General features: G+C 41.5%; 1 protein-coding gene across 5 annotated transcripts in view; it reads left to right on the plus strand.

The window, feature by feature from the left end:
* Vwa8 (von Willebrand factor A domain containing 8) overlaps positions 1-16614 on the plus strand; it is a 353253-nt gene that overhangs the window by 118463 nt on the left and 218176 nt on the right. For all 5 annotated transcript variants that reach the window (XR_003950844.1, XM_011245038.3, NM_027906.1 and 2 more), the window contains one exon: positions 14716-14876. Coding sequence is in view for 4 of the 5 variants with exons in the window: in XM_011245038.3 (XP_011243340.1) it covers positions 14716-14876 (161 nt within the window). In the remaining variant the exon portion in view is untranslated. The remainder of the gene's footprint in view (positions 1-14715; positions 14877-16614) is intronic.

Genomic DNA, 16614 nt, shown 5'->3' on the forward strand with positions numbered 1-16614 from the left:
AGTTTCTGGGCTAATATCCACTTACCAGTGAGTACATATCATGTGAGTTCTTTTGTGATCGTGTTACCTCACTCAGGATGATGCCCTCCAGGTCCATCCATTTGCCTAGGAATTTCATAAATTCATTCTTTTTAATAGCTAGACTCCATTTTAATAGTAGTACTCCATTGTGTAAATGTACCACATTTTCTGTATCCATTCCTCTGTTGAGGGGCATCTGGGTTCTTTCCAGCTTCTGGCTATTATAAATAAGGCTGCTATGAACATAGTGGAGCATGTGTCCTTCTTACCGGTTGGAACATCTTCTGGATATATGCCCAGGAGAGAGAGGTATTGCTGGATCCTCTGGTAGTACTATGTCCAATTTTCTGAGGAACCACCAGACTGATTTCCAGAGTGGTTGTACAAGCTTGCAATCCCACCAACAATGGAGGAGTGTTCCTCTTTCCCCACATCCTCGCCAGCATCTGCTGTGAGGAAAAATTCCTGAATAGAACAGCAATGGCTTGTGCTGTAAGATCAAGAATCGATAAATGGGACCTCATAAAATTGCAAAGCTTCTGCAAGGCAAAAGACACCGTCAATAAGACAAAAAGGCCACCAACAGATTGGGAAAGGATCTTTACCTATCCTAAATCAGATAGGGGACTAATATCCAATATATATAAAGAACTCAAGAAGGTGGACTCCAGAAAATCAAATAACCCCTTTAAAAAATGGGGCTCAGAGCTAAACAAAGAATTCTCACCTGAGGAATACCGAATGGCTGAAAAGCACCTGAAAAAATGTTCAGCATCCTTAATCATCAGGGAAATGCAAATCAAAACAACCCTGAGATTCCATCTCACACCAGTCAGAAAGGCTAAGATCAAAAACTCAGTGAGGTTCTGAGTAAGTTTGACACTGGAATCCTTGTGTCACCAGGCCTGGTTCATGAGTCAGCAGGTGTGCAGGCCTGAAATCTGGCCTTTTGAGAGCCGGCATGTGCTGTGGCAGACCTTTAGTGTGAGCACTCAGGGGCCATGGCTTTGCTACCTGAGTGAGGCCCCAGTTCCTTGTGATGTGTGACTTGCTACCATACTTAATCAACACTGTACTTCTTTTTTTTTTTGTAATGGAAAATATCTTTATGTTAGCTTAACTGATACGATTTACCATGAGATTTTTATTTTTCGGTTTATACAAGCAAACTAATCTTTTGGGCATGTGTATAAAGTAATCATCATAATAAGACCAAATCTATTAGTTCATGAGAGGAAAAAATGAGCAAAGTGATAAAGGAATTGCTGTTAGGGCCGGAGAAGTCAGAAGAGCTCACATGATATGTACTCACTGATAAGTGGATATTAGCCCAGAAACTTAGAATACCCAAGATACAAGATACAATCTGCAAAACACATGAAACTCAAGCAGAACGAAGATTCAAAGACCTTGAATGATACAAGGATGATCTTTACACAGCGCACAGTAACACGCCTTCAGAACTGACCACAGGTTGTCAGGGTCCGTGGTGAGTTCCTTTCCTACTTAGCCAACCATCACACTGGCCTGGATATACTGCCACCATTCTTACGAGTTTTGCACATATTGTCAATCGCATGAATATGCCTTATTTGTTAGGATGAGAACTAAACACATTCATTCCACTTTTACCCCTATTGTATCTTCTAGGATTTCTTAACACCTTGCTGGGTTTTTTTTCTTTTTGTCCCAATTATACTAATTATCCAGGCTCACTTTCTGAATATAGTTATTGCTGACTTGGCAGTCAATCTTGTAGTCAAAATAGGATTTTCTAAGCTGATAGAAATCTCTTACTGAAACCATCATGGTTGAGCCAAAAAAAGCCTTAGACAAGAGAGGGCAATGCTTAACGGAACTTACCTTGTGTCTCCAGGAACTTGAAATGGAAGACTCTTGGGACCTGAGGTGGTAGCTGCTGTCAGAACATATTCTGCTGTACACTCTATTGGGTACTATTTAAAAACCTGAGTGCAGAAGGATTTCAGACAGCTCTTGTGATGGGTGCTTTCCGCTCATTTCCTGTGCTTTCCTTGAGCTTGCTCCTGTTTAGGAAGCTTAGCTCAGGTGCCTCTGCATAGGGACTTGATGCCTGTGATGCTGATCGGTGGGAAGGTGGGCAGCTTGGAAACTGCCCTGTTAGTTCGTCCAGCTCACTTGTCAAGTCTTGGCCAGCCCCTCTTTTGTGCTTCCTTGGCAGCTCCTCACGGTCCTCCTTGACAGCCCCCTAAATCCGTCACTGTGTTCCAGTTTCCGACCCAGTAACTAGATGGTCAGCTTGCTACCAGTTCTCCCACGGAAGAGGGAGTCAGGGATAGCAGCTTTAGCTTTGTGAGGAAAATGTCAAAAGGGTTACATTAAGCCAATGAAAAAAGTCGTCATGTTTGAGGCTGTGGCCCAAGGTTTAGTTTGAGGCTGTGGCCCAAGGTTTAGATTTCTTCTCATCCTCGTTACCGCCAACAGCCCATGGTCAGTCTTCCACCATTTGTGCGGAATCTGCCAGAAGGACAGACATCCCCTGTAATTCCAGCACCATCCCTGGATCCACTGAGGCGGCGATGCGAAATGCGTTCAGCAGATGGAACTTTACTTCATAATTTTGAAAAGCGTGTGATTTATGTCACTTGAGCATCTGTAGATATCTAATTAGAAAATATTGTACTCCACATACATTCACTAGGTAGTTATGACCTTCTAAGAACGTAAACCTGACATTTCCCTGCTTATAATTGCCAATGGTTTTCCATTATGTTTAGAATTTTCTTTTACAAAGGCATCTTTTCTCCAGTTTGTGAGCTTTCCTCCAATGAGGTTGCCTATTAGAACCACTCAGGCATCTTCAAAAAATTTCCTAGTTCCAGACATACCATCGGGAGTCTGTGAAGTAACTGTGTAAGGTGAGGTCTAGTTGAACATTTTTTTTTTTCAAGACAGGGTTTCTCTGTGTAGTCTTGGCTGTCCTGGAACTCACTCTGTAGACCAGGCTGGCCTCGAACTCAGGCCTGCCTCTGCCTCCCAAGTGCTGGGACGAAAGGTGTGCGCCACCACGCCCGGCTTGTAGTTGAACATTTTAATTGTAGGGACAGCCAGGGTTGAGAACCCCTGCTCTATCTGACCGGACCCCAGGACCCTCTCCAGTCTCTTCCCGGATGGGCCGCCTGCTCAATACGCTTCTTCTCACTGGCTGCTTCTAGACCCTTACATTTGTTGGCTTTTTCTATGTCAAGGCCCTCTTCACAGCCTGTTCCGTTCCCGTGTCCTGGAACGGCTTCCCTCTGACGTCTGCTGGCTTTTGACAGTTAGATTCAAGGTGACTGTCCTTAGAGAAGTGTCCCTGACTCACCAGGGCATCTGCTGTCATGTCCCCTTTTCTTGTGTGGCGCTGAGCATTATGTGGTGTCTTGTCATTTGTGTCCCTGTGTCCCTTCTCTTGCCTGTTTTCACTTTCCCTGTCTGTGAGCTGCATTCGCATCTTTTAATTGCTGTGCTCTTGGCACGTAGCACATTGGCCTACACACATAGACTTTCAGCCTGTGACATACATAGTTTTGATGAATAATTAAATTAAAAATGTTGACTACCTTTTAGTGATCAGCTAGCACAGATCATCCCACCTTTGATCAATATTATGTGGTGTTATGCGATGCTGAACTGAAGTCCTGTTGTCCGGTGACATCATAGGCCTCACACCATCATAGCAACAAGTGTTTTGGTGATGCTGCTGTAATCACACCGTTTATGTTTCCAGACACTCAAGATATAGAACAAGCTATTATGTCCATAATACTTGATAACAAACAACTGTTCATTTCATGCTGTTTGAACTCATGCCCTAGGACTATATGCACCATGTATATAATCACACACAGCTTACTTTCGTGATAGGTTATCTGATTTAACTTTGTGAAAGCACACTGGATGATATTTGTACAATTAAATTGCTAAAGGATACAATTTTCAAAACATTCCTTTTGTTAAACAACACTATGATATATTCAAGTCATAATCACGTATATACATTGTTTCTATGTGTTGATTCACATTTGGCTATTTTAAAAATCTAACCAGTACCCCAGAGCTCTTGACTCTAGCTGCATATGTATCAAAAGATGGCCTAGTCGGCCATCACTGGAAAGAGAGGCCCATTGGACATGCAAACTTTATATGCCCCAGTACAAGGGAACGCCAGGGCCAAAAAAAAAAAAAAAAAAAAAAAAAAAATGGGAATGGGTGGGTAGGGAAATGGGGGACTTTTGGGATAGCATTGGAAATGTAATTGAGGAAAATATGTAATAAAAAAAATGCCTGTTAGTGTCAGGTATGACCTCATTTTATTCCAATGGTGTCTTATGCCACCAATAATAGGAAAGCTACAAAATGCTGGGCGGTGGTGGCGCACGCCTTTAATCCCAGCACTCCAGAGGCAGAGGCAGGTGGGTTTCTGAGTTTGAGGCCAGCCTGGTCTACAAAGTGAGTTCCAGGACAGTCAGGGCTTTACAGAGAAACCCTGTCTCAAAAAACCAAAAAAGAAAAAAAAAAAGAAAGAAAGAAAGCAAGCAAGCTAGCTAGCTACAAAACTAGATGGCAGCCCTACCCAAATAGCATAATTGAAAATACTATCTGTTCAAAAGATGCTGCTTTTCATACTGGCAGACTGGCAGGAATTTTGGTAATTTTTGAGTTGGATCAAATGACACAACATAGATGTCTTTGCTGAATGCCAAACTTCGGTAGCTAGGTAGTCATAGACCTGCATAAGTTTTGATCTTGCTTAATATTTGACTTTGAAACCCATCTCCTATAAGGCAGATTTGCTGGTGCTTTTCTATCTGTTCCCCTATAGAGTTTATAGTTGGGGGTAAAGTCTGGTTCTTTAATAATTGGTCTTTTTCATTAATGCTATCCTTAAGTTGTGGTGTTCTCTATAGACAACAGTAGTCATTTAGGCTAATACCAAGAGCTATTTATTACAGGGTGTTAAGTAGGTTACAGCTTAGGGAAAGACAGTTTACCCAGTCTAGAATGACAGATCCAGGAAAGTTTCAATGACAGCTGCCCTTAGAAGAGCAGCTGCCTCTGCTGGCTGCCACCTTCCTTGCTCAGTAGAGCATGGCTTGCTTAGTCACCAGCTGCAAAGGCATTAAGGAAGGCTTTCTAGCCGGTGTAGCATGGAAAGGATGGCAGGAGGTGATATAATTAGACATTTTCATTTAACTTGTTAAATTATTTGCACCCCTTCTGACCTTGGCTGTCTATTTTATTTTGAGGCTGTAGTAATATTACCTTTAGTTGAATCTGTCATTAATAAGAAAACAGACTAGGTCAGTGTCTTAGTCAGGGTTTCTGTTCCTGCACAAAACGTCATGACCAAGAAGCAAGCTGGGGAGGAAAGGATTTATTCAGCTTACACTTCCACATTGCTGTTGATCACCAAACGAAGTGAGGACTGGAACTCAAGCAGGTCAGGAAGCAGGAGCTGATGCAGAGGCCATGGAGGAATGTTTCTTACTGGCTTGCTTCCCCTGGCTTGCTCAGTTTTCTTTCTTATAGAACCCAAGACTACCAGCCTGGGGATGGCACAATGGGGCCCACAATGGAGCCTCCCCCCTTGTGATCACTAATTGAGAAAATGCCTTACAGCTGGATCTCATGGAGGCATTTCCCTTGCTGAAACTCCTTTCTCTGTGATAACTCCAGCTTGTGACATGTTGGCACACAAAACCAACCAGTACAGTTAGCTATAACAAGAGACATTTTAATTACTGTGTGTTTGGTGAGTGCACATGTGTCACAGTGTGGCCACACATGTTCACAGCTTACTCATGTGTACAGGTGTGTGCATGTGTGTGTACAAAAGTGTAGGTCAGAGGATAGTGTGGGGGAGTCAATTTTCTTGTTGTACAGTAAGTAGTATGTGTTGGGCTCCATTTGTCAGGTTTGTACAGCAGGTACTTTTACCCACAAAGCCATGCTACCAGCCGAGTCTTTTGTTTTTGTTTATGAAGTGAATCTGTAACTAGAGTAGATTATCTCCAAATAGATCCTAGTGGTCTCAATAGATAGAGATATATGTTTCAAAATTCCGTGAACTATCCACAGAAAAGTAGCTGAAACAGTCATAGCAGACTTGTGATGCCAACATCTCATGACACAAATAAAGGTACACATTTATTTTTATGTGACAGACAAGTTCTTTAAAAGAACATGAGGGAGGAGCATGGGGAAGTTTACTAGGATTTCATACTAGATGGGAAACTATTGTTGGCACGCCTGTGCTCTGTTCACTGAGCTTGCTTATGCTCTGTCAACAAGGCTTGGTCATTACCATGCTGTGTTTACACAATCCTTAGTAGTCCCCTGTCATGGATAGAGACATAATCCCTAAAGTTGGAGGTTTGAATTATCAGCTCATCTTAATGTATGCCTTTATTCACTGAAATCCAAGAGTTTCTTAGTATGTAATATGAGCAATAGGATATCTATATATCCATGTCTATATCTGTAACTATATTAACCTCTATTCTGAACCTATCTATATTATCCATATTAATCCATATATCTATATTTGTTTATATATCTGTGTCTACATCTATATCTATATATCTTCTGTATCTGTATTTTTAATCTATGTATCTATATCTTTTTATCTATCTATGTTTGGTAGACTTAGCTTACAGAATTATAACTAATTTCTTTCAAAAAGCAAAATAGTTGATAGCATTTGCTCATAATACTTAGCAAAATAAGAAATAACAAATGCCCACTGGTAATATTTTAAGTGATGAGAAATAATATCCACCTAGAGAAATGCTTTCTTTAACTAGGACATTTAAAAAAGATTTATGTATTTTTATTTTATGTGTATGAGTGTGTGCATTCATTTATGCAAGTGCACCATGTGCTTGCCTGTTGCCCATGGTGACCAGACACAGCATTGGATTCTATGGAACTGGAGTTAGAGTGGTTGTGAGCCACCATGCAAGTGCTGAGAACTGAAACTGCGTTTCCTGGACAAGCTGAAAGATCTCTTAGTCACCAAGCAGGGTTATATTTCACTGTGTATTTAAAGACACTTTACAGTGGTAGTGGCAAGCAGATATAATTGAGGCCATTTTTTTAATGAAATAGTTAACATAATAAACACTACTTTATGATTTTTTTTTAAAGAAATTGGGGATTTGGCTTGTGAAGTGAGCCTAGGACATGTGTAGTTGGTGGCTCTTCCCTCTGCAGTCTGCCTGTGGCCTGGCTCAAGGAGACCAGTTCTTAAGGTGGAATCTCTGCTACAGACATCTGTTGCTGCCCTTGTTGTGGTAACCTTTCTCTTTCTCTTTCTCCACAAAGTTCTCTTACATAGCCCAGGCTAATCTCTTATTCTAGATTCTCTTGTCTACCACCTGGAAGCACAGACATGTGTCAGTGTGTCACTACACACATCTAATGACACTTTATGTTGGATATTACACAGTTTATATTCAGATTGAATTGTTCTTGCAATACACGTTTTGTATACTCTTTTCCTTAGTTTTATGGTCCTGTGACTAAATTTTTATTACTTGCTTGCACTTAGTCTTTAGTGTGTTGGACAGATATTCTAAAGTTAATTTAAATGTTTTCTGAGTTCATATATTGGGTAAAAATATGTATTGTTTTGGGGCCAGGTGTGTTGGTGCACACATTTAATCCCACTACTTGGGAGGCAGAGGCAGGTGAACTTCTGATCTGAGTCCAAGGGCAGCCTGGGTTTTATAATCCAGCATAGTCATGGGCCAAGTCGCCTGCATAGTGAGACCCTGTTTCCCTGCCTTACAGAGGTACCATGTTAAACTGAGCGAGGTCATATTCTATATGTACTTTGATACACTACTTTTGCCAAAGTCATTTTACTTCTCTACATATGCATTATAGTGTAAAAGTGTAGTTCTGATGTCATTGTCAGTATATTTAAAGACAGAGATGGTTAACTTTCCTTTATACACCGAAAATATACAGACAGTTTTCTTTATAATGACATTATAACTTGAAACTGATTGTAACATAATTCCAGCTGCTCTGTAAACAGCCATGGTTATCTTACTGATTTATGTCTGGATCTCTTAAGAATATGTTGGAAAAATTAGCTCAGATAGAAATATCCTGTAACTATCTGAAGCCCATCATTGCTTCATAGTTTAAATCTACCTTCTGAGATGCATGTGATGCGCCTGACCTTCTGAAGACGTCATTCATTTCGGGCAGGCTTTTCATGCTTCAAAAAGCATAGTTCAGTATCGGACACTAGAGCTTAGGAGATGGTGTGGGTGTTTTCATGAAGGTAGAACGGAGTAGCTGTGTTGAAGGTAGGCAGTGGAAGCTTTTAGGTGAGCGAGGCTTCATGTCCTTCTCTAAAGCTGTGAGGAAATGCAGGGAAGGAAATGGTCGGGCTCTACGGCATGATTGGTGCTATTTTTATTCTCTAAAGTTCAAAGGTTTCAGGGGCAAGAAAAATGTATGCAAAAAATGGTATTCATTGGTCATAACATTTTATTAGTGTGCTTCCAAGATGCCCATAAAAAGCAGGTTTAAGAAATCTTCATTTGGCTAGGCAGCAGTGGAGCACATCTTTAATCCCAGTACTTGGGAGGCAGAGGCAAATGGATTTGGGAGTTCGAGGCCAGCCTGGTCTTCAGAGTGACTTCCAGGACAGCCAGGGCTACACAGAGAAACCCTGTCTCAAAAGACCAATAACCAATAACCAAAAACCAAAAAAAAAAAAAAAAATCCTTCATTTTTCAATTTACTAACATGCATATAGGTAGAAGAATATATGTATATGTATAAATACATACACACATTGTGGTGGTTTGAATGTGCTTGAAACATGGGAGTGGCACTTTTGGGAGGTGCGGCCTTCTGTGGAGCAGGTAAGATTGCTTATCATTCTTGCAGAGGACCTGGGTTTGATTCCCTGTACTCCAACCATCTATAATAGGATCAAATGCCTTCTTTTGCTGTACAGACATACATGCAGACAAAGCACTCATATACATGATTATGTAAATGAGTAAATCTTTTTTAAACAAAGAACAAACAAGATGTTAAAAGAAACCACACTTGAAAATTGCATGTTTTACTAATAAATCTTTTTCCTGAAATTAATTCTTATCCCTAACAATTCTGTTTTTGCTGTTGATTGCATGTGGTCAGGTCCAGGTCTATGGATGTTTAGTTTGCTGCCCTTGAACTTTAATGCAACTCACATCAAACTATAACTTCTGCTATTAACTGTTGTGGGGAAACAGAACCAACTATTTCCTTGAACAACTAGACTTTTGTCTTTCAGTACAGGGACTTACTTAGTCAGCAGCACATATTAAAGGGAATACCTTTTCTCAATGGAGTTTTTAAAATTAATAAACAGTAAGCTAGAAATTAATGGTTTTCATGAAGGTGTGCAGAAAGTTGAGGTGATCAAGTGAAATGGGCCAGTCTGTAAAACGCCATTCAATCTCTGTTTTGAAGATTCAATAAAGAAAGGTTGTTTCTGATCTATAGATGTGGTTTGCAGTTTGCACAGATTAATATTGTTCTGTACAACTTGTTTTGTTATATAGCAACAAATAATTATTCCATTTTGCTTCAGTCACTATAAAGAGCTCATCAGCTGCCAGGTTAGAAATGGACAGTACGTTGTGCTGACCCCTCTCTCATCTCTAAGTGAATATTAACAGACGTCAGTGAGATGGGCATTGTAAACAGTGTGTGAGGTAACTTAATATTAAAGAGCTTTTAGATGAAGACCTATGGACTGTTTTAATATTATACAGAGTTGCGATTCAGGATTTGCTGGGTCGAGAATGAAGATTTATTTTTTTTTCCTGACAGAATAAACAGTAATAAAACCCCAACAAAGCAACTTCCCGGGACGCTGAACTTGTATGCCAGAGGATATTCCTCGTCTCATTTTGAGGGGACAAAAACAAGATTAGAGCTGAATTGGGCCGTGTGTTGCCAGTTTTCAGTGTGGGCCTGGAATTTCCAAAGTCAGCATCCATTCATTTCTTTTGCCTCCGTGATGTCAGGCTGCTTCCTTCCCACTACCACCTCTCTGAATCCAGTAGGAGTGTGTTTTTATTGTTGTTATTCATTTGTTGTTGAAACTGTCCATCTTCAAGACAAAAATCTCACAGCCCAGGCAGTGCTGAGGTCATGCGTGCAGGCTTCCTATGTGGAGGCAAGCACCCCACCTCCCAGCAGGTAGGTTTCCAGCCAGGCAGTAAGGGCACCAAATAGGACACACATGTACCCATGTATTTCCCCACCTTGTTTTTGGTACTTAGTTGCATATTTTGTTTGTCCTTGTAACTCAGGTTCACGCTAACTTCATTCCTTATAAAAGATTGTATTGCCTAGGAGACGTAGCAGGACTATAAATATGATGTTAATAAAAACAGGGAGGTTAGGCCTACTCAGTCTGACTCTTCAGGGAGATGGAGCCTAAGCGTATGTGCTTCTTGAGAATTTCCCCAGCTCTTTCTGAAACATGGCCTGCGTTTTATCACTGTGCCAAGGCAGGTGTTTATTTTATATCTCTGGGTCAGTATGTGATATGACTCTGTAGTGAATATTTTATCTGGAATAGTTAATGTTGAGAGTTTTAAGTTAACTTGTTCTAGTATTTTATACTATTTTATGAATATTTGTATTTTATATGTGTATATACTCATGTTTGATATTTTAAATAATTTTAATATGAAAATGATCTACTGATATACTTTAATATCTAACTTTTCTTACATAGGAACAACTTAGCACTCAGTAGCACAGCCCTGAGGGGAGTGTCCCCTCCCATACCATGCACCATCTCACTGATGATATGGCTAAGTTTAGTCTTGGATGATGTTAGCTGTCACTGACAGTATGAAGTGATACTGCTCACACAGCTTGTATAAAACCTTAAATTTATAGTTGAATTGAGAAGCACTGCTACCCCCTCAGAGCTCAGGGAATCCTTTGGAAGATGAGGCAGAAAGCATATAAGCCGTAGAAAGGATGGAGGACACCAAGAGCATAAGGCCCTCTGAATCAACCGAGCGAGGCTCATTAACTCACAGAGACTAAAGCCACAGCACAGGGATGGCAAAGCCTGCACCAGGTCCCTGAGTGCATACTATAGTATAGCTTTCAGATTAGTGTTTTTATGGGGCTGCTGAGCGTGTGTACACGTCTCTGAGTCTTGTGCTGTACTTAGGGCTCTTTCCCTTCTATTGGGTTGCCTTGCCCAAACTTGATATGATGATTTTTGTCTTATCTTACTACATTTTATTTTGTCAAAAAGAAAAAGGGGGAGGGGAGGCACTATTAATGTGTGGCCTACTTACTTTTTTGTTTTGTTTTTTGTTTTTCGAGATGGGGTTCCTCTGTGTAGCCTTGGCTGTCCTGGAATTCACTTTGTAGACCAGGCTGGCCTCGAACTCAGAAATCCACCTGCCTCTGCCTCCCAAGTGCTGGGATTAAAGGTGTGCGCCACCATGCCCGGCACTTACTTTTATATTACAATTACAGAACCATGACCAAGGCAACTTATAAAAGAATTAATTAAGGGCTTCTGTCTTAGTCAGGGTTTCTATCCCTGCACAAACATCATGACCAAGAAGCAAGTTGCAGAGGAAAGGGTTTATTCAGCTTATACTTCCATACTGCTGTTCATCACCAAGGAAGTCAGGACTGGAACTCAAGCAGGTCAGAAAGCAGGAGCTGATGCAGAGGCCATGGAGGGATGTTCTTTACTGGCTTGCTTCCCCTGGTTTGCTCAGCCTGCTCTCTTATAGAACCAAGACTACCAGCCCAGAGATGGTCCCACCCACAAGGGGACTTCCCCCTTGATCATAATTGAGAAAATACCTTACAGTTGTATCTCATGGAGGCATTTCCTCAACTGAAGCTCCTTTCTCTGTGATAACTCCAGCTGTGTCAAGTTGACACAAAACTAGCCAGGACAGCTTCCTTATAGTGTCGAGGGTGATTACATGGCCAGCATGGCAGGGAGAATAACTGTAAGCATGGTGCTGGAGCAGTAGCTGAGAGCTTACATCTGATCCACAAACGAGGCATGGGATCGGGGTGGGCCATGTAGGGAGAAGGAACACAGGCCAGGATTGGTTTAGGCTTTTGAAACCTCCATACTCACTCTCAGCAACATACCAACTCCAACATGGCCACATCTCCTAATCCTTCCAAAACAGTACTGCCAGTGAGAAAACAAGCATTCAGGTGTATGAGCCTATGAGGGCCATTCTTGATTTAACCACCACAAAGAGTAAGGCTAAATGTTGACACCGTATCTAAAACAGCATTTTAAGGTTATAGAGCTTGGCTGAATTTGAATGTTATGTTTAAGAATGTCTTCATGATGATGGAGAGATGGCTCAGTGGTTAAGAGCACTTGTCAATATTGTAGAGGACCCAATACCCACATAATTGAATATGATTCCAGTTCCAGGGAATATAATGTCTTCTTCTGACCTATGGAGGCACCGAGTATGCATGTGCTACATATACATACATACAGACAAAACACATGTATGTATATTATGAACACATCAAATACAGAAATCCAGAAAAATTTCCTCATAATTTAATATAATCATACTTTTGTTTATTAAGTCATTACCTTTTAATGGTAGTTGTATTTATCTTTTTTTATTTGATTATCACATGTAATAGTGCATTTAACTATCACATATTCATGTATGTTTATAATTCATTGGTTCACATTGGCCTTGTTAGCCTGAGTTGTCCCCTTCTGACCAATGCTGATTGATCTCATCATACTAACAACTTCCCTTCCACTCTCTTCTCTCTTATTTGGGGGTGAGGAACATGACCCAAATGAATGTCACGTGGTTTTGTACAGGAATATGGACGTGTTATTAGTGGCTACGCCACAGAAGAAATGCTTCTGCTCTGTCAGCTAGTATCCCTGTCTTTAGGGAGGGATGGAACCCCGAGTCTCCCTCCCCCATAACGAGATGTTGATGGGCTTCTAGTGTATAGATTTTTGTAGACAATCACAGCAGTGCCTTGTGTGGTCTTTAGCATTCCACACCTCTTTCCTCCCAGTGCCCTTAACAGTTTTTGTACTCCTCCTCCTGCAGTATTCCCTGCTCCATAAAGGAGCTCTGCTTAGGACTGAGCACTCAATATTCACTTAATCTCAATGCTTCCCCCAGTTGTGAGTCTGCAGCCGCCATTGACCACTGTGAAAAGGAAGCTTCTGTGACCAAGGCTCCCAGATTCCCTGCTCTGGGCGTAAGCACACTTACCTAGGAGGCAGTGTGAGGATATATCACATCCATTAAACCAAATAACAGGAAGAGTTTCTCTACTAGGGCCTATGGCCTTCCCCAGGTTTCTGTACCAGGTGTGAATTACCTTCTTTGTAACAGGCCCCAAATCCAAAACTGAAAAAAGAAAAACAGACAAAAAGCAGTCGGCTGCCTCTATGACAGACTGTGGCCAGGGCTGCACCAGTGTCACATCTTGCCTGTAGTCAGTAGTGTGGCATCCAGGACCTACAGGGATAAAGCTCCAGCCCAGATCTTGCTTGATTTCTCTGTGTCCTGTGACCAGGTCAGGAAGCATTGAAATCAGTACTGTTTTGATAGGTTTCCCTATCATTGAAAGAAATAAGTCTCACATCTTACTCTGGGTTTTAGTGAGATTGTTGTTGTTATAAATATTGGTTTCCTGCTTAAAACTAGGAGTGTTTACAGCAGAACTTACAAAGGAATATAACATTTTGAATAAAGGTGAGGGTAAAGGTCGCATTTGTGTTTGATACAGCAGCACAGAGTGCATCTGAAACTGCTGAGACAGCCTTCCCAACACGAACACACATGAGGAAGCCCTGCTCCTGTCAGGGCACCACATCGTTTTACTGTAGCTTTACACGGTACAATGATTGCTGGCTGGCTTGACTTGCCTGCACTGTTTCAGGGCTGGTGTGTGATGTGTGGGCCCTTAATTTACTCTTTAAGTGTTGGGCTATTGTTTCTCAGTCCCTGCTCTCCTTCATGGTTAGCCTCTGTAAGTCCAAGGAGTCAAGGCATAGGCCCTAGGAAGGCTTTTCAAAAGGAAACACACATGGTGGATAAAGTAGTCATCTCTGAGCCAGGCATGGTGGCGCACGCCTTTAATCCCAGCACTTGGGAGGCAGAGGCAGAGGCAGGCGGATTTCTGAGTTCGAGGCCAGCCTGGTCTACAGAGTGAGTTCCAGGACAGTCAGGGCTACACAGAGAAACCTGTCTCAAAAAAAAAAAAAAAAAAAAAACGTAGTCATCTCTGAATGTCCAGCTTCTCAGTGTGAAAGAGAACACCCACACTATGGTCTCTAGGATGCAGTGATGGAACCTGATTCCATTCAGTGTGGCAGTAATTACTGTTGTCATCCTTTTGAAAGAGAAAGGGAGTACTAAATAATAAGAGAAAGATGGCAAACTCTCATTCTTACATCGAGCAAATATGTAATAAGGGGGAAATACCTAAAGCTTTCTGGTGATATTTCTCTTTGGATTTGAGAAAACTTTTTGTTTGTTATTTGAAATATGCTGTACAAAGACAAATGTGTGCAAACACATGTCCACAAGGCTAAAGAAGCATTGCATAGGTCTTCAACATTAACTCTGCATATTCTTTGCTGGTGCCTGCTTTTAGGATATGACTGCGCGGGACCTGCTACAGCAGCGGTACACGCTCCCCAACGGCGACACCGCCTGGCGCTCCTCACCCCTTGTGAGTGCTGCCCGGGAAGGCAAACTGGTCCTGTTGGATGGTATCCACCGCGTCAACGCTGGCACACTGGCTGTATTGCAAAGGTTTGCATCATAGACAGTCTTTATGCCAACCTAAACACTGAGATTTCAGGTCCTGAGGAATTTACAGTTCTATATTATTAAGCTGAATACAATATTATTAATATTTGGTTATAAACACATGCCTATCAGACCCCAAACCTCACCTCTGTGGCAGAATTTGCTGTGTAAGAGCTAAAGGATGAAAGTGTGCCAGCCGTGGCTCCAAGAGGCTTATGGACATAGATCAATATGTGCAACAAACCACACAGCTGGAGCGTCTGCAATTTTATCTTAACGATACGTCTAGACATCATCCCAGACAACATTGGAGCTGAGCTTATTGTAATATTTTTTTATTATTTAATTTTTTGAGAGAAAATAAAATTTAATATAAAATGTGTATTTATTTGCTTATTTCACTCAGCACAGATATGACCATTTCTGTAGCCTTCATTTTCTTATTTTGAGTGAGAAACAGTTTAATGTGGGAAGATTCTCTGTCTAATTTCTGTGGAAAGTCTTCCCCGCCTGTGTCATCTCTGAGGTTACTGATGCTTTTCATCCCTTTCCTACGGCATGACTTTTTAATCTGACTTACTGGGAAGTGTCAAATAAATGAAAGAAGCCACTTCTTCACCCAGCTAACCACAGTTTTTATCGCTGACAAGATGCAGGCACTGAGTGGAATGAAAGACTCCAAATGTGTTTGTTGTATTAATCTTGATTCGGTCTGTGTGGGTTTAAAAATAGTAATCACAAAGTTTTGGTGATTTACCACATTTCTTAGACTCATAATTTAATATTCTCTGCCAAACAGATAAATGTGGATACAAAAATAAGAAAAGGCTCAGCCCTCTCTTGTTGGCTGTCTCTCAGATGCCTGGCCAAGGACAAAAGAGCAGCAACAGCAGCAAGGAGCCTGTGCTGTGCTAAACCAGAGGCTCCAGTGTCAGCCTCAGGCCGCTTGCAGGATGGATGCTGACAAATGGAGCTATAAAATACAGTGCCTGGCCTCCATCCCTACCAGGGCTTCAAATGATACAGGCTGGAGTTTTTTACGTGGGCATTTTAAAATGCTGCCTAGGAATCCTAACTTAGGAAAACTGAGCAAGATGATGTTAAGCATGTATTTTAAATTACTTGTTCAATTTTCATACCAACTATATGAGATTGGCATTGTTGTCTTAATTTTTTTGCCTTAATTTTAGAGTAAAATTTAGAGAGATGGAATGGTTCTCCCTTCTCTGATTGTTCAGCACATTGGACTTGAACCCAGGCCTTCCAGACTGCACTGCCTGTGCTCATAGCTTCTAGATGAGTCTTTGCCCTCTGACCTTTGCAGACCTAGCAGTAGAGTCTTACACAGTATGGGAAGCTAGTTGCTTTGGGGCTGCCATGTGGAGGAGCAATGGAGTTATTTCTGAGGCTTTTGATATCTTAAGTCCTGCAATTTCAACAGTGAAATATTATAGTGATACTTTCCCTTTCAAAGCTGCATTGGATTCAGGAGTGTGTGTGGCTTACACGTGAAAACATGCCCCATGGGTGAGCTGAGGCATTGTCTCCCACCTCCTCCTCCCCTTCTTCATGTCTCTTCTCCCTCATACCCATCGCTGGCATTTGGGACTGCTCCTCTGCAGAGTCCAGCATGTCTGCCCAGGATAGTGCGTAATAGCACTGACGAAGTTACTGTTGTGAACACGCACCTAAGACAGTTGTTAGGCTTGTCCTCCAGCATGACATGCAGACTGAGTGATGC

The sequence above is a fragment of the Mus musculus genome, chromosome 14, assembly GCF_000001635.26.
Source record: "Mus musculus strain C57BL/6J chromosome 14, GRCm38.p6 C57BL/6J".
Lineage (NCBI taxonomy): Eukaryota > Metazoa > Chordata > Mammalia > Rodentia > Muridae > Mus > Mus musculus.